Below are 19173 nucleotides of genomic sequence, written 5' to 3' on the forward strand. Positions count from 1 at the left end.
ACACGAAGAATGGGCTGATACACACAAATACAAATAACATCTTTTTAAAAATAAGTAACGCCAAAGCTTAAACAGTTTTAAAGGCAATGGAATGAGAGACCAATCACTTTGAACATATTAAATCCAATATCAGGTCAATATGTCAAATCCTGACAAGTGTTATGGTGATAATTTGGGGTCGCCTTTTTTCTCTTACTCATCTATGAAACAGAACTACGTGAAAGACGTTCAGAGAACGAGTAGAGTAACGTTAAAAATTAGAATTATTATTAACAGTACAGTTGCCGTGTTCTTTATCATGTATACCTACGCTGCAGTATACATACAACTATGCTATTCTTTATATAATACTTTTATAAAATGTGTTTATGCATAAGTATAAACCATAGTTGAATTATATATACATATCTATACATACACATATTTATAACAATACAAAGAGAAAAGATGTTTACAAAAATTGACATCGCTCCCAATTTATTAGAAACATGATATAAATTGACCCAATTTTGCATTATGTGACTGTTCCAGTGGAAGAGAATATATCTGTATTAATTTCTTAGCAAACTATGCAATTGACTTAGGCAGTTTCAGGCACTTTCAGCTCAAATGGAAGTATAAGGAAGATAATATTTATTGCAATGCAGTGACTTACGCGACCTCCTTTCTCAGGGTAGCACTGGCAGCCCCCACTGCAGTCTCTCCCTCCACAGGGCACATCTAACTTCTTCACACCCTGTGGAAATAAGGTGCAGAGCAAAGAAAAAGTTACCTAAACATTGTCAACTACGACATGAATCATAATATCATCTGCTGAGAGTCCAACTCTAACAATGAACGATTCATTCAAATCCTTCAGTAAGCCTTTAAAAAAACAGACTTTAATTTTTAGAGCAGTTTGGGGTTCACAGCAAAAGTGAGTAAAAAGCACAGAGAGTTCCCATACAGCCCCTGTCCCTGAACGTGCACAGCCTTTCCCCCCACCAACATCGGGCACTAGAGTGGTATGCCTGGTACCCTCAATGAGCGCACACTGACACGTCATTGTCCCCCAAAGCTCAGAGTTGACACGAGGTTCACTCGGTGTTGTGCATTCTATGGTCAGTAAGCCTTCTGAAAGTGCCTACTAAGTATCAGGTGCTGAGCTGGGTCCTGGGGCTCGAAAGTCGAGCAGAATATTCCCTGAATCCAGAGAGTCCACGTGAGGCGAGGAGACCGCAAGTGTGCTTGCTTGCTGTCACACCACGCGTCAAGGGCTGAGGTGTGGATGAACAAGCAGCTCTCATTCTGCCTAGAGAATGATGTGTCCTGGAGAAGATGTGTCAGGTGCATGGGTGCAGGAGGACGGAGGGAGAGTGGTGGGAAGGACAGTGGCTGAGCTGCACTCAGCAGGGCAACATCAGGCCCCCACCCTGTAGCCCTGATCACAGCGAATTAAAAGGGGGGGGGGCAGTCCTGTGTGAGCAGGGGGGACTTGCAAAAGCACCTGACAGGATGACAGACCCTCACGGACGTCACCTCACCTGTGCAGCACCTGCAAAGGCAAGCCCACTTCCTCTCCCGTTCACTCCACGGGACATGCTCATTTGTAGTGAGGGGGAGAACTTGGGGGGAGGAGGTTTTCCAATGTATTTATTTAGTCAGTGGGGTAGCATAATTGAATCTTTCATCAGAGACAGAGACATGACTCTTAAATGAGTTTGGTGGAAAATTGAGGGAGTTCTCAAAGGTGTTTCTCACCCTTGATCTCAACAGTCAGATAAAAGATGGACTTGGAGACAAGACTATGTGGAGAAGCTCCTTTGCTATTCCCTCAGGCTGTCTTCACAGCACTGTCTTGTAGGAAATGATGAGCAGAGTGACCCTCTTTTCTCTCATTTCTGATCAGCCAAGCTTTAGCCCTGGTGCCCCAGGTGAGCTTGTGCAGCCCTCCTCCCCACAAGTGAGCCAGTGCAGCCCTCCCCCCCACAGGTGAGTTAGTGCAGCCCTCTCCCCCACAGGTGAGCTAGTGCAGCCCTCTCCCCCACAGGTGAGCTAGTGCAGCCCTCTCCCCCACAGGTGAGCTAGTGCAGCCCCCTCCCACAGGTGAGCTAGTGCAGCCCTCCCCCCCGTGAGCCAGTGCAGCCCTCCCACACCCAGGTGAGCCAGTGCAGCCCCCCCCACAGGTGAGCTAGTGAAGCCCTTCCCCACCCAAGTGAGCTAGTGCAGCCCTCTCCCACACAGGTGAGCTAGTGCAGCCCTTCCCCACCCAGGTGAGCTAGTGCAGCCCTCCCCCACCCAGGTAAGCCAGTGCAGTCCTCCCCCACCCAGGTGAGCCAGTGCAGCCCCCCCCACAGGTGAGCTAGTGAAGCCCTTCCCCACCCAAGTGAGCTAGTGCAGCCCTCTCCCACACAGGTGAGCTAGTGCAGCCCTTCCCCACCCAGGTGAGCTAGTGCAGCCCTCCCCCACCCAGGTGATCCAGTGCAGTCCTCCCCCACCCAGGTAAGCCAGTGCAGCCCCCCCCACAGGTGAGCTAGTGCAGCCCTCCCCCACACAAGTGAGCTAGTGCAGCCCTCCCCCACCCAGGTGAGCCAGTGCAGCCCTCCCCCACCCAGGTGAGCCAGTGCAGTCCTCCCCCACCCAGGTGAGCTAGTGCAGCCCTCCCCCACCCAGGTGAGCCAGTGCAGCCCTCCCCCCCACAGGTGAGCTAGTGCAGCCCTCCCCCACCCAGGTGAGCTAGTGCAGCCCTCCCCCCCACAAGTGAGCTAGTGCAGCCCTCCCCCACCCAGGTGAGCCAGTGCAGTCCTCCCCCACTCAGGTGAGCCAGTTGGCCCTCCCCCCCACAGGTGAGCCAGTGCAGCCCTCCCTCACAGGAGGGCCAGTGCAGCTGTTCACAGCAGAATCCCAGTCTGGCTCTTCACCCTCAGCCAGTCTCAGCCACACTCTGCAGCCGCCCAGGGAGCCCGCCCGGCAGGCAGTCACACTTAAAGGACCCTGGACATGGTTAGCTTCTGGTGTTCGCTGAGCCAAACCTAACTGCGCAAGCAATAATCACCAGGCGACAGAACCCTTTCCAATTTTAAACAAAACTGCATCTTAGCACAGCCTTTTAATTCTTTTCTGAGCTAAATGTCAATGACTGAAGAGGACCATCACCTGGGGCCTCCCTCTGCAAGTCTTTTGTGACAGCACATCTGCCAGAATCGTCTCTGTTCCCAGCACGACACTGAATATTCACGTGGAAATGCAGGTGGTCACCCACGGCCACCTCTGCAGCTCACGGTGCACAGGCAGGATGAGCAGACTTGTGACGCAGAACCGACTGGCCAGGGTTTGCCTCAGACCTCAGCGGTCACTCAGCACTCTTCCTGGGTGGACGGTACGGTTCCCTCCTTAGCTGACACTTTCCACTAGACAGGTCTCACTTGAGAGTTCCACAGTTTTTTTTCTTCCTATTGCAGTTCTTTATCTAATCTCGTATCTGATGCATCTGACACTCCTTTGAAGAATTCCAAAAAGTCTGAAAGTCTCAAACCTCTTACAGAAACCAATACTTTGAAGGCCTTTAAAATCTTTTTCGTTATCTTTTTGCCCTGAGTGAGATAACAACACAGCTTGAGTTCCACAGTGTAAAAGTACACATATGTAAAATCCTTTCACATCCTCAGAGAATGGTCCTAGGTATCTGCCACTTTTTTATGGCTTCAATGTCCCTCTACAAAGGGCTCATAAATACCATGGTTTTGAATATGTGATTTCTAGAACTCTAGCTCCACCCTAAGCCACAGATTTTATGGATTACTCATAGCACCAAAGGGACAAGTCTAGATGGGCCATCACTTTCATACTTTTTATTACATATGACATGAATAGGTGCCTTGGCAGATGTCCCTAGTTCACCCAATAATTCATTCATCAGTAGTTTGGAAAGAGTACAGGGACCCCTCAATCTAAAGGATAAAGCACAAGCTCATATTCTCCATATGCTGGTTTCCATGCTATTTTTAATTTTGATTTTAGAGCCATTTGTCAAATCCCTGAAATGATTTTAATGGTTTCAAATTGATATAACAGACTCCATATATCCCTAAGTTTAGGATATTCACTGTATTTAGTTACAGAAATGAGTTCTTTGTAACGTCCTCAAAATTGAACAGTGCTTTCTTGCTTCTGGAACCAGGACTGTAGGCTAACTGGGATGTCTCTCAGTCTCAGCACATTTCGACCATGTGCCAATGGCTCAGATATCCTGTCTCGTGCAGTGAGGAACATGCCATTGAGAGGCAGCCCTCCCCCTTACAAACCATTCCAGATGAGCCTGTGTGCGTGCGTGTGTGTGTTGTGTGTGTGTGTGTGTGTGTGTGTGTGTGTGTGTGTGTGTGTGTGTGTGTGTGTCTGTGTGTGTCTGTGTTCTCACCAGCATCTTACCTGTCCTTTAGGGGGACTCTTATGAATTCCAGTGTCTACAAGAGCTCTAAGTGCCACACTCTGGAATGTCAAGTCTCCAGATGAACAGAATATTTACTTATTAGGGTAGAGTATGTGCTCCAGACTGTCTCCTAAAAACCAAACAAGCCTCTAGCCTAAGCCTCAGCATTCCCTGACAAGATACGGGGCTCTGGAACATTCTCAAGACACGAATACCTTCCTGAGGAACTGGGTTGAGGACTGTGGGACTGCTATGTGGGGTCCTATGTCTGTGTCCCAGCTTCCCTCCACACAGGATGACACAGAAGCCTCCCACCCACCCCTGTGGTGCCCTGACCCCTCGAGTCCATCCCTCAATTTTAGAGCTCAATGCAACTCAAAGACGAGCCACAATTTTACCTCTTGTCAACCCCATAAAATGACGAATTTCCTCCCACCCTACACCCACCTCCGGAGTGTGCTCACCGCCCTCAATGACGAAAGCTAGCCCTGGCCCACACTTGTGACTGCAGGGTCTCGGGAGGTCACGCTGCCTCCCATGTCTGGTTTGCTTCAATGTTCTCTACAGAATTCTTTAGAGGTCTCTCCAAGCATTTTACATTTCTCTTTCTAAAGAATCACAGGTTAAAAAAGAGACATCGATGAAATCCTCCATTAATTTCTCATTTCAAGTCTGAATTCCTAACGGCAGCAATCGTATAGGGCAGTGTTCTTGCTCTCACTGAGGCCCCCTACGGGTGTGCCTGGCCAGGCCTCACCACCTGTGCATTTAAGGCAGAGATGGAGTTTCGGGGCCCACGGGCTCCTAGAGTCCGTCCTCCAGGAGAGGAAAGTTCCCCATCGCGTGGACCACACTGCATCTATCCAACCGAGCTGGCTAGACTCCTGCACTGTACTGATGTCCTTTATCCCAAGGCAATAAAGGACTCATGGCCCAATGGGACCAATCACACTGAAGACTTGCAAAAGCCACGGAGGTCCCATCCCATGGTGCATGCTTGAATCTTACATCCTCATGTTCACCCAGAAAGCACTCACCCGGGGGTGCTAGGTGCTATATATAGGCCACACTCTCCTTCAACTGCACCACACAGAGAATACCCTACAGGCTCCATTCAACTCCTCTGCTCCTTCCAGGATGGGCGGAGGAATTAAGGAGGCTGAGAGAGGCATCACAGACAAAGGGAAGCAGGCACTAATTTAGATTATTTTAAGTTTTTGACATCTTTAGTGTTGTGGGACCAATAGCAGTAGTTCTGAAAAATAAATGTGAATTATAAGTTTTGGGAAATAAGACAGAGCTCATAGCAGCTTAAACATAAAGAGGGCAGGAGACTGCAACGTTGCTGAACTGCAGGGAAGGGAGGAAGGGTGGGTGAGTCTTGAACAATTTACAGGAACAAAACCCGCGTTGGCAAGGGAGGAGTAGAGCAGAGTCTCCAGCAGCAAAGGATGAGAGGGCGCCGGGCGGAGACGCGAGAGAGCATGCAGGACAGTGCCCGGCAGGCGGGGACGTGGACAGAGCACCAGGGGGTTACCTGCAAGTAGGACGCAAATGAAATGCGAGAGGAGGGAGGGCAGGAGGGGTCTTGGTCAGCGGCAGGGGCTTACACACACAGTCCAGGAGGAGATCGATTTGTCTGAAGTGCTGCTGTTCTCCAGCTAGACCCTGCTACGCCAGGTGTGTTGTGTGGACCGGCAGCACGTGCACGCCCTTGGAGCTAGCTAGGAATGCAGGCCCCACCCAGACTTACGGATCAGAACCCACTTTCTAACAGGATTTCCACGTGTGCCTCTGACGTTTGTGCACTAGATGGTTGCCCAGCACACTGAGAAAACCAAACCACGAGCCATCACCTGAGGGGGAGCAGACAGGGGCATTTCTTACAGGTTCAGCGTGTTCAGTGACCAAAGTGGATCCCAGGCCTGTTGGTCTCAGAAAAGTGCCCACCCTTTTCTCTCCCTGTGGCCCTGCTGCCTGCGGTGCATTTAGGGTGGCTCTGGGCACCCGGGCTGCAGCTGCTGAAGTCCTAATCCATCAAAGTGCCACACAGTTTTAGTTCTCTTTTCCTTATTTGAAACACCCTTCCAGGGCTCTTCTTTTTTTGCTGACTTTTCTCCTACCCTGCACTGGTGCTAATTAGAAATGGCAAGAATTGGAAATGACCTGGATTGCTTGAGAGCCAACTGGCAATGTAAATGCATATGATGTCTTTTCTGGAAACCTCAGATCATATCCTACTCAACTGGAATGCAACAGACATTTTTTTCCAGGTGCAAAGTGGAAAGCTTTGGGCGAGAGATTTCTAGGTTGACTTTTTATATGGGAATTCTTTTCCTTGGAGTCTTATCTGAATCTTGGCATCATTACATTTAGGAAGATTTGAAAAATCCATCTCTTTGCATGGGCATTTATCCTAGACACATTCGAATTACACATGACGTGTGATCTAGATTCCTTAATGAATCTTTTGTCTCTGGGAGAAGAGAAGTCATGGAATCTTCCAAGGAAAACCAGGTTCTAGCTTCCTGAACCAGGCTGCTGTTGGGTTCAAGTGGAGAATTTCTTGTCTTGAGTTACAGGCTCTCTGCTGCCAGCAGAGACTTCGCCCTGCCATTTATAAATGGATTCAGTAAAGTGACGGAGGTCAATGGCAGCAGCTGCAGGATTAAGAGAACATCCGGTCCCACAGGTTGCTGGCCCTGCCTCGTACTTGAGCAGCCCAGTGGCAGCAGAAGCGTGGATCAGGTTGCCTTCAGTGGGGATCATACGCCATCAGGCAGGCAGAGAGCAAAAGTCTTCCCTTCGCTACCCAGTGATGATGGTGCGCTCCTCTGCAGGTACCTGAGGGATGGCCTGATTTCAAAATGTCAAGAAAACTGCACAATGTCACTCCTCCCAATGGCAGATTCGTACTTAGATTTAGGACACTTAAAAACAGATTTAAATAACAACTTAGATGCCAGAAAAGAAAACACATAAAAGATGTAGACTCTTTAAGACTATTTCTCTAGCTACCAGTGCAAATCATCCATGTTGATTAAGGAAACAAACCCATGCAAATGCACCAGCTTTCTGCAGATGTGAGGATCCTTTAGAGTTGATACAATGTATACGAATAAAAAAATGCTGGCCATTGCTCTCCACGTGCACATAAAAAAATGAGTATTAATCAAATTTATATGAAGATGCAAGAACAAAACGCATCTGTCCTAAAACAAAGAATATTTTGTCCTCCACAAGTTCCAAAAAATGTCTTGTCCAAGGAAGTCTTTTTAAGCCAATATACCTCCAGCCAAAAAGAGCAATTCTCTGAAGGGAATTTACAGATTTTTTACCACTGGATTGCCCCCAGCATCTAACCCAAACTTCCTCTACAGAGGAATATTGAATAACCCATTCTAAGTGACATAAAAGGTAAATATTTCTTATGGTTAAAAAGTATTCTTTCATATTTTAAGGCAAAAAAATCTATACAAGTCTTGTCTTTGTCACAAGTCCAGTCAAGCTGGGCTTTTTGGAATTATCCTTTTATTCTAAAAAGAGGCCAACAAAGAAGAAAGCCAACTTGGGAACAAGGTTCCCAGTAAAATTCTATTAGTTTATCAAAACAGGAAATATAAGCCATTTCCGCACATGCAGCTTTAGAAATTAAGGAAATAATTCCAGCATGGTATTAGGAAGAGCAGGCCTATGGGGGAGGAAGTGCGACCACCGCTGCAGCACACGCAGCAGAGCCTCTCCCGCAAGCCGGTGGAGCTGGCCAGTTCAGTTTCCTGTGTTTAACAGCATTTCAAGGGTGCCCAGAATAAATGCATCCATTCTAGAACTGTCTTGAGATTGTCACCAGCTAGAAACAATGAAACAACTGATGGATAGAAGTGCTCACTCACTTAAAATGAATAACTCCAATGGACTTTTACTGAGTGCCAGTTGCTCCCGCACCATGATGACTGAGTCCCGGCCTGCCCTTGTGGAGCCGGGAGATTCCGGGAGGGAAGGAGGAAGGGCTGCTGTATTCCCTCCCTGTGTCACTGTGCGGGGATAGAGTTTGGACGTGTCATCCCCAGTGTGGCAGTGCTGGGAGCTGTTTGAGTCATGGAGGCAGATCCCTCATGACTGGATTAATGCTCTCCCTGGGGGAGGAGGGGTCCTGAGTGAGATCTTGCTCTATTAGTTTCTTCAAGAGCTGGTTGTTTAAAAGAGCCTGGCACCCTCTCTCTCTCTCTCTCTTGCTTCCTCTCGCCATGTGATCTGCTTGTACCCGCCGGCTGCCTTCCACTTTCCGCCATGAGTAGAAGCAGCCTGAGGCCCGCACCAGGTGCAGCTGTCCCAGAATCCTAAGCCAAATAAAACTCTGTTCTTTATAAATTACACAGTCTCAGGTGTTCTGCTATATCAACTCAAAAACAGAGTAATACAACCAGTGAGAAATGACAGTAGCTTGAACAGGAGATGACGGGCTGACGGAATGCTTTAGGACAACAGGCTTCATGTGCTGTAAGAGCTTGTTTACTTCTGTCGGGTGAGGACCTGTGGAATGATGTCGTTCCTCCCACTGGGTCCCCATAGCAGCAGACATGACCAGGAGGCATTATGTTCCATGTCCCCCTTGAGTCATCAGGAAAGAGTCACATGATTCTAGACCTGTACATTTTAACGAGCAATGACGAGCCAACTCGGCCATCTACTATTTCTTCTTTGGCAGCGCAAAGTCTAGGGGTGTTTTCCCAATGGAATTTGCTATTGACAAGACCACTTGTGACGGCCAGGCTTTAGTGCTGGGGGTTGGGTGCTGATGGGCAGGGGTGGCTCCGAAAGAAAAGTCAAGATGGGGAGGGCTGCTGGCAGGCATAGAGAGAATGGGAGGTCAAAGGGCAGGGCCAGAACACTTCCCAGTGATGTTGTGCATCCTTATGATATTTAAAGAAGGCCAAATGACAGCCTGAACGAGTCGTTGAAGATGAGGATGAAGAGCAGCAGGCTAGTACCTGGGGCAGAGCTGTCGGGAGTAGGTAAAGTTGGATAGTGGGAATGTGGAGCAGGCCAGGAGGGTGGGTAACATGGCAGAGGGCCAGGACAAAGGGCAGCATTCAGGCAGAGAGATGGCCCAGGCTTTCTGAGCCACAGACTCCTCTGCACACAACGCACAGGTCTGCCGTGAGTGTTCAGTAACAGGCTTCATGGAGTCTCCTGTGCCTCCCACGTCTAAGGGGTCATTAGCATAAGGCCACAGGCCAGGCTCCCTGGCGTGGAGCTCCAGACACAGCAATGAGAGCTGAAGCCAGCCAGAGCACTATGAGCCAATGCTTCCACAGAAGCACCACGCCCAGGGCTAGGAATGATCTCAGCATGCGGGTGGCCTGGGCCTGCAGGTGAACACAAGTGGGCTGAGGTGGGGAAGAGGCCCTGGTATTTCCTGCCCCACATCCTCTGCCCTGGCCATCTCTTCTTGGTCCACACTCTAGTCCTTTCTGGAGGCAAAGGCAGGATTGGAATGTGTCGCGAGGAAGGCAGGTGTGCCTCCTATGGCCCCACGCAGGTAGGAGTTCATGTAGGTGCAGGCTCCCGAGAGTGAGCCCCTCTGAGCCCCAGGAGAAGCGTTCTGTGCAGAGCCGCCCCACTCCCCGTGCAGCGTCCTCTTTGTAGAGCAACCTGGTCTTCACCCGGGGGTGGGTTGAGCCCTTGTTTGCTGGGTTGCTTTGTTAGGTTCTGGGTGGAGGTTTGGAGATGCCTCATCTTGAGTCATCTAGTCCAGAAACCTGGAACCTGGATGGTGAAGATCCGGGGAGTGGACCTGGGCACGAGGCTGTTGGCAGGAGCCAGGTAGGCAGGACCCGTAGCCATAAGGAACACATGGTCCTTCCTGGGGCTCCATCCCTTCCGAGGACTCCACCCTTTCCTGAATCTCATTAGGGCATTTGGGGGTTGCTACCAAGGAGAGGAGGAGCATCGTCTACTAAGGGAAAAGACTTCAGTGAACCGTAGGAAGAAGCAGGACACGCATCCTGAAATGCAGGGAGTTTCTGTCTGAAGTATGAATTGCTGACATTTTAAGGTTTTCCCTCCTGTCTAATGCCTCGATCATTTGAGTTCTAGCATTCTTGCTTCTCTTCTCTGTTTACTTCCTGAAACCCACTCCTTTCCCCCACAATGTCCACTGTCTGTCATCATACCTGTGGCAACTGCAGCCTCAACTACTAAGATGCCTGAAGGTTTATTTTATTGCAATTTAGATACATTTACAAATTCTATTTTCAATAGGGTCTTATTCACTTGATTCCAAATGACTTCCTGCCTGGGATTCCCAAGGCTTTGAGTTACAAAAGAAACCTAGTCTGAAGAGTCTCAAGTGAGAACGAGCTCTTTTTCCTTTCAAGCATTTTGAAGCAGTCCTTTCAGCTCTCCACGAAAGCCGCTCATCACCGAATCTGACTCCCAGGATACATTAACTCCTCAGTCACCCGCCCTGGGGATCCCAACTATGGTGGCACGGGGCCCAGGCTGGGTTTGCCTCCACACATCAGGGGTGCCCCCGGGGAGGCCGCTCATTTGCACAGGGCTGCCTTGCAGGGCTGGCGTACCTGTCACATGTGCACACACATGGTGCCCGCGCCAGCTCAGACGGAACAAGCTCAGGTGCTGGGGCTTCCACGTGAGGCCATCCGACCGCTTCCACCCGTCCGCGGGCCAGCTTCTGCAGACTGCCTCTCCTGCCCCCTGCTTCTCCACCCTCAGTACAGATCGCCACGCCTCACGGCTTTATTCATCACTAACGCCCGGCTAGATGGGTACTTGTGCTACTAACTTAGTTTACTTTAGAGCCCACACCGTGCTCTGTTTGGAAGAGATATGACACATTCTGTGTTTACGGTCCCCTGATCCCTGCACCTGTGCTGTTCCTGGGACCAGCACGCTTTGCTTCTCCCGAGACCTGCTGACTTGGGTTCTGCTTCTCAGTTCCACTATTCTCCCTGCTTTCAAAGTCTCCTTCCCTTTCGACGCCAAATGAATGCTTAATAAAATATTGTCCCATGATGATGGACTATTAAGGATTTTAAGTGCATTGAGTATGAACACCTCAGTGCCCTTCCTCCTCAGAGAATGTCCCCTGCACATGCTGTTCCTTCAGCTTGGAATGTCTCCTCCACACGCCACCTCCGCGTCAGTACAGTCAGGACCCTCTCACACACACCAGCCACTCGCCCTTGGGAAAAAGAACATCTAACTCACATCGATTTCACGTCTTGTCCCTGCCCATTCTTTTTCAGTATAGGCATTTCTGCTATAACACAACATAGGACCACCACTGGAAAATGCTCACATTCTGCAAAATCACACATCAAACCAACAAGGAATATGGGAAAAGGAGTTTTTGGGCAGACCATTCAATACTTATGCAACTTTGTAACTGGGGCACTAATAAAATTAGTAATAATCCCGATGAAAATGATAGCACAGTTAAAGCCACGTTGATTTCCCAATAAGCAGAGAAACTTAGGGAAAAGTGGAGGCACAGTTTCACAGAAGGGGTGTAAGGAAGCGGTTACACTGCTAAATTGCAAAGCACCAGGGCGATGTGCCTAAAGATTGGGAAAAAACATGTAGTGAGCACTTCTAGGAGCAGGTGTGGCCTGGCCGAGGCAAGGGAGGAATGTTGTGGACTCAGCTTCCGGCACTGAGTTGAATTCCTCAACAGCTGCTGTGTTCACTGCATCCATCTACGTCACCTCCAGCTGCTCTGCTACGTGGCGGTGCAGACAACACATAGGGAGAAACATCATGCACGCACGGTGTGACTTTCATTGTACATGACATTGTTCTGCTATTTGCCAGTTTCCTATCAGCAAGTATGAGTTAGAGAAAACACACTGCAACAAAAGAGACCACACTTCAATATTCTCTTATTAACTACTCTTTTAAGTGTCAGTGTTCTCACCAAATAAGTAATAGAAAACTGGCCACGTTAAAGACTTTTTACGACGGCTATTGTCTTTTGGCCATCTACTTTCATAGCCATAGAGATATCACTCTGTCTCAGTGTTGAGAGGAACAAGTCATCAGGAGCTCCCAAGTCTTGCTCAAGAGGCCATCACACCATTTAACTAGAAACGGGGTTCAGTCTTATCAGTGCACATGCTGCATTTTCACGTTATATTTAGAACAGATGCCCCTGAATACGTATGAGCTGGTCTGTGATGCCCTGTTCAGCTAGTGAGAGACAGTCTACGAGACATCAGTTAGTACAGGCATTACCTCACACATTAACTACTCTACATTTTTATTATTTATATGGCATGTCAGTTCTTGGTATTCTCTGGCAGTGAATAAAAACGTGTGCATTTTTAATGCTGGCATATAGACTGAAGTGAATATTCAACATTGTTCATACAAAACCAAGTGGATCCACCTCTTGAAGCTATTTATTCCAGAGAAGTACCCCTGGGTTAAGAGCTTAGTCCGAAACTTTCTCTGTGTGCTAAATTTGGGGAAAAAAAATCTGAGAAGGATGGAATGAAAGAGATCTAGTAACACTTTTTCCAAACACAATGAGATTTCTGTTCTGTTGGTAGAGACTGGTCTAGGCAGAGCAGGTGTTCGTTTGTGTTGGCAAGTGAAGAACAGCCCTGCCTGGGCAGGCTCGGCATGAGATGGTGCAGCTTCACCATTGCAAACTGGACAAAGTCACAGGGGCTCTGGGGCCAGTGGCAGTGCCATGGCAACACGACAGCCACTTTACACAGCTGCTGGCCTGCGTCTGGGTTAAGATTTCTGGATTCCTACCTTGCTGTTTCTCCCGCACATGCTCCGCCAAGTGAATCATACCTGGAGGCACCTGGAAGGCACATATGCACACCTCTGCCCATTAGCAGTGACTTAGGTTTCCTTTGCTCTTAACTCACACTTGGTAGTTTTCTCTTTGCACTGGAAAAAGGTCTATGAATAAAATCTACTCTAAATCCCAGCTGAAACATATAACTGGGGCCAGGGGGAGAGGATCAACCAGCGTACTGACGAGTGTGGGCATCACTCACTCACGCATGTGTGGATTACACACCTGGATATTCCAACAGTGAACTTCCAATCCCACAACTTATCCTTGCTCCCCAGCAGGCTGGTGGGCTTTTAACTCTTGTTGTGTGACGTACACTCAGAGACCACACTTGATAGTAATTGCAGTATTGACCTACAGATATCAAAATTTCCCTGGACCAGGTTAGATCAAAGTTTAGATGCTAACCTCCATCGATAAGGCAAATTCAGAGTCAGAGCGCACACATGTCTAGGTTTGATGCTGTCTTGTGAGTGTGTGCACCAGGTCTGTGAAATTCTACAGTCACTTCTATTCTCCTCTCCTATACTGGTTCACGAAGACAGTAGGTCTTTCCAGTCTTTTTATCCTTAAGCTGAATGTTTGCAAGAAGACGGGGTCTCCCTGGGCCTCCGGAGTGCTGGGATCTTGTTCTTTCTGGGCTTCCAGTCAGGTGCGGGTCTCCACTGCCATGTGCTTGGCTTGCTCTAAATGGCCCTTGTTAGCAGGGCAGCCTCTGCATGGACTCCAGGCCCAGCACCGTATCACTGCGGCCTTGCGAGTAACACAGACCCTATGTGTCCTGCAGCTTCCTCAGTTAAAAAATGGGTAGAATCTACCGGTCCTGCCTCATGGGGTTGTTGTTAGCATGAAAGGCACTGAACCTATGGGATGAGCTTAGGACAGTGTCTGGCTCCCAGCAGGGGAGGATGCCTTCGATTTCCACACCGACAACACAGGTCCAGGGCACAGCAGGTGTCAACCTTTTCACTGTTTAGGGAGATTGTGGTTTATGGAGACATTTGACTGTTGTACAGTTTTCATTCAATACGCATGTGTATAATGCTGAATCTAGATATAGCTTATGCCATTTAACCTTGAAAAGGCAACAATTTAATGTTCTACGTACCTTCAATTCCTCTGAGGTAAAATTTTAAGAGGGGACAATTTAGCATGCTAATTCATCTCTAATAAGTAGACTAGCTAGCTTGCTTTCTCCCTCTCTCTCTCTTAATTCAGTGACTAGCTGGCTTAGGCATAATTCTGGCAGCTTAACTATGCTGAACCTTGTACCCAAGGTCGACCAGTGAGCCAGGGCCACGTGGGATCCAAGCCAAGACCCCCTGTGCTCTTTCGTCACTATAGGCCTGAGATAAAAATTCACGAACATCGTCTGAGCAACAAGCCTTGCAACGCCTCTCCTGTATCAAAAGTGCTCTTATCAAATTGCAAACAACTAACGTGCTGGGATTGTAAACATGCAAAAGAGTGGACTTCCTCAAATGTTTTAAGTGATGTCATCTGGCCCTTCTTTCATATCCGTTTTTATTATGCTCCTGTCCTTTCAAAACAGAGTTTGTACCACAGCACAACAAAAGCCGGGAAACGTCGGCACTCTGGCAGCAGGACAGAGCTGGGGACAAGCGGAGACTGATAAAGTACAAATGCCTCCAGAGAAGAAAAGAATCAGAATCAGTACTGACATAGCAATGTGGTCTGGCATACCTAGAGCTGGAACTCCATGGCACAAACCTACATTCTCGCTTTGCTGCTCTGACAGTGTATTACTGAGTTGTTTTCTTCAGCGCAGACAGACACTCCCTCAAAATGTCCTGTAGAAAACATCTTTGAGAGCCTGCTGAGTGCCAGAGATCTAAAGGCCAAGTGCAGGCCCCTTGCCCTGGGGAGAACACGAGCCAGGGGTAGAAATCATCAGTCCCGAACAATAAACACTTCACAACAAAACAAGCCATAATAAGATTGTGCTGGAAGTACTGGGCAAGCACAAATGGACAGCCATTCTTACCCGCATCACTGTGTTCTAGCTTGGACTTGGACTGCTTATCTGCACTGTTTACATGAACTTGCTTTCCCGGTTTAAAGCATGTGTCCAGCTCCTGTCCCTTGCCAGGTACGGCTTACTCCTCTAAGTCGATGGTCTCTGGGGGCCAGTCCCAGGTCCCCACTTTCAATCGCTACCCCATAGGGACTGGATGCCCAACAGACAGAATTCCCAGCTCTGGGTGGAAACGTGGAGAAAGCAGCAAATGCAGAGCATTGTGTGTGGGCATGGAGACAGCGGGGGCGTGGCGAGGCGTGGGGTTGACGTTGCATGGTTGAGAAGCATCTTAAGATCATGCTGTGACCTACAGCTTGGACATATTTTAAAATCTAGGGTCTAAGGCAGCATTTGCCTGTGTTCCCTCTTCTTTCCTTACTTTGTCATCATTCAGCACTTCCTCTCACCCAGGGGCACCACCGTCCCCAGGAAACCCCTGCCGGGAACTGTAGCCCCTCGCAAGCTGGAGACAGCCAGACACGGACAGGAGCCCTGTGCTTCCTTCCACCAGTTCGCTGAAGTCTTTTCCCCTCATAGACAATACTCCTCTTCTCTTTGGCAGCAACCCACAGATGCCCTAATAAGATTCAGGAAGGGGTGGAGTCCTTTTATGTCCCTGAGGTCACACAGCAGAAAACACTCCAGGAAGGCCTGGAGATGATCCAGGGGTTGCACCTAGACCCACCAAACTGCAGCAACCGAGAAGCTGGGGTTTGCTTTTAGGCAGCTTAATAGTGAAGGACACAGAGTGACCTTGAGACCCTTTTGAATATTCTCTGTCCCTCCACAACTCTTTGTGCCTCAAAACATCTTCATGAATTACAGGAGTGCTCTGCTTTCTGCTGCAATTGTCCTGCAGGACTTCAGAAGATGCTGCCCACGGAACTCAGAACAGTCTGTCTGTGGGAGGAGCTCAGCCAAGGGGACTAGCCAAGGCCCAGCGGCTTTCACTAGGACAGTCACTGCGTCTAATGCTCTTTTGCTACATTTCCACTATTCCCAAATCTCCTCATTCCCTCCTCCTCCTCCTTTGTCTTCCTTTTCCATCTTCAGAATGAAAAGTCCTTGGAGAGGTTGACTTGGCACACACACATTCTGTATTCTCATGTTCTGCAGTCACCTTATATATGAGGATCGTCCATTGGTTTGTGGCTAGAAAAATCGTATTCTTAGACTGGGCTGCCTGTGGCGCCTGTAACCTTGGACCACAGGATCTCAGGCTCTGAACCAAGGGGCCCGTTGACTGTCTGCTTCTCCTTTCGCCCACCCCCAAGGACTCAAGCCGCAGTCACGATGTCAGAAGCAGCCAAGAGGCATTTCTTCTTATCACTAAGTAGTGGAGTTCCCACAAAAGCAAGGAAACTAGAGACATGAGTTGTTCAGCATCGTCCTGTGTCAGGGCTCCGTTTCTGGACTGCTTTTGAAGTCCTGCAGGACGGCAACCCAGACGCCCGACACCTCCGCTTGCTTCCCTCATTGATTTTCCTTCCATCAAACTTTACTGAGTATCTATTACAGTCCCAGGTGCTGTGCAGGACACTTGTCACGCCAAGTTCAAATATCAGATTTCTGGAACTGGAAAAGACTGACAAGATGTTTAATTCTAGGAGATCCCAGTCTTTTACTAATGAAGACCTACTTTTGACTTTTTTTTGGTGCTATGTCTTACAGGTGAAGAGGTGTGGTGTTGGCAAAGGCTGAGGGGTGACAAGCATCTCCTCGGCTAGGTCTGGACTCTCCGGTTAGAAGAAGGACCAGATGTGAGATGGACTCAGCCAGGCTTCTGAGGCACAGGGACCCCTGCCACAATTCCATTCCTCATGAGAAAACGGGGTGCTACAGAGATTTTAGGCAACTTCCCCAAGATTAAGTACTGAATACGCAAAGCCCCGACAACTCCCTCCTACATCTGGAAATCTCATCACGATGATTGTGATAACATGCTGCATCTCCCACTTCCTCTTTCAATGATTCAGTTTGGTCCTCTTTTCTATAAACAATGATATTCTACATAAAAGCAAAAAAAAAAAAAAAAAAATCCCAACTATTTGACCCACTTAAAAACAAGTAACTCAACTTTCTCTGAGCTCCATCTGGGTTTTCATCTCTGAGGTTCATCTCTGTTTGCACAAGATGGCAACTTGAAAAGAAAGTTTTGAATAAGTGGCCCCAATCGTCTCCACAAATGATGTGAAAGACGAACGAGGCCCCGGCCTACAGGACCACAGGCAGACTCGCAGCAGCAGCCACAAGTCACTGACTGCCATCCAAGAGCACCATTTTCTTGTTTTATGCGGCATACAACTCTACCAAAAGCCATCCTGCAGATACTTAAAAAAACAAAACAAGGCCCCAAACAAAAAACTTAGCTTCTTGTCCAGCATGCAGTGTGGCCTTCTGGTTGCAGCGCAGCAGACAGGAGCTCCTCGCTGTGGGGCCAAAGCTGGAGAAGGGAGAGGAAGAGTTGCCAGACATTTTTCTAGCTCACGTCTTCAGGGTGCAGCAACCAAAGCCTCCTTCCTCTTGCAAAACTCAGGCTAGCAGTTCAGGAAAACAATCACTCCTTTTCCCAGCTGCAAAGATGGCCAGATTTCCTTGGCTGTCCTGCACCTTTTTCCAGTTAGTTTTCCAGATAAGCCATCCTTGGGGGGTCCCAGTTTTAGCTTCTCAGCAGAGGCCAGTTGTTTGCTAACTGGGAAGGCCCAGGCGAGTTCCCTTTCTTCTCTAGTAGAATTATCTGGGTTAACACGGGTTCCCTGGAGCGTCCATTCTCTTCAGGGGAAGCATTTTATCAACTCACACAACCTTTTCTGCATCTTTTCCTGTAGATTAAAAACATCGGCCTCATGTCCCCGTGACTGTGCCTGTCTCTCCTTGTTTCCTACCGCAATCTTGCTCTTCTTACAGCTCGTGGTAAAGATCACCAGTGGAGCCTGCCCGGGGTTCTCAGCTCTGCCTGTGGGGGAATCGTTTGGCTTGAACTGACTGTTCCTTCCCCCCTTGAACTTACGGAAGATACTTCTCTCTAATCGTTAGGGTCAGCGAGTGAAACGCTCACAGAATACAAAACGCGTACGAAGCTGGCTCCGTGTGGATCACGAAAGGATCTCATTTAAAAATCAGTTCAGGATATAGCCGAGCAGGACACAGCCCCGAGAGTGGTAGACGGCCCATTGGGAACATTTTGCGTGTGGTTCTAGAGGGCTGTAAAATCGTGGCCCTCGACTCTTCAAATGACAAAACAGCAGGAACAGCTTCGAGCTTGGGGTACCATGCTGTTAACTCACAGCATTTTCACTCTGTGGGCTGTGCTTAATCTTCACAAGCACAAGTGCTGAACTTTTTAACAGTTGAAGCGTCTGCTTTTTCCTAATCTGTCCTGAAAAATGTCTTGGGGACACAGTGCACACACAGAACACACTGTAGGGATTTCCCTGGACCCTGAGCATCTCAAATCCTCATGAATGCCCATGTCTGAGCTGGAGGATGGCTTGTGGTCAGCCAGGGAGCTGTGGGACTGCTGGAGCGTGGCCAAGTGTGGATGTCAATACCCAAGCTTTCGAAAGCATCCAGATCCGACCCTGGACCACGCTTTGTGAGTTCCAAGGCAAGCCTCTCTGACCCGCTGCCAAAGCGTTTACCCTCCGACCCCTGTTCTGATTCCACTTCTGCTTCTTGTCTGGAGCTTTCTGCCCTCGATCCTCCTGGCTAGAGCCTGGTGTGCCACTCCCGGCCCCAGCAGGCACAGCTGGACTACATTTGGGGTCTGCCTGTCACTCTGGCTCTACTGCTCACAGTGGCAGGCCCTCGCTGGCTCTTTATAGTCAGGACAACCTATGTAAAGTCTTACTTTTATGACTCCAGATAGCAAGGCGCGTACATACAGTGTCTTTC

General features: G+C 48.8%; 1 protein-coding gene across 2 annotated transcripts in view; it reads right to left on the reverse strand.

Annotated features, from left to right (window-relative positions):
* Positions 1 to 19173, reverse strand: part of COL4A2 (collagen type IV alpha 2 chain) — a 191096-nt gene that overhangs the window by 143426 nt on the left and 28497 nt on the right. For both annotated transcript variants that reach the window (XM_063102491.1, XM_063102490.1), the window contains exon 4: positions 656 to 736. In XM_063102491.1, the coding sequence (XP_062958561.1) occupies positions 656 to 736 (81 nt within the window). The remainder of the gene's footprint in view (positions 1 to 655; positions 737 to 19173) is intronic.

Source organism: Cynocephalus volans, chromosome 7, assembly GCF_027409185.1.
Source record: "Cynocephalus volans isolate mCynVol1 chromosome 7, mCynVol1.pri, whole genome shotgun sequence".
NCBI lineage: Eukaryota > Metazoa > Chordata > Mammalia > Dermoptera > Cynocephalidae > Cynocephalus > Cynocephalus volans.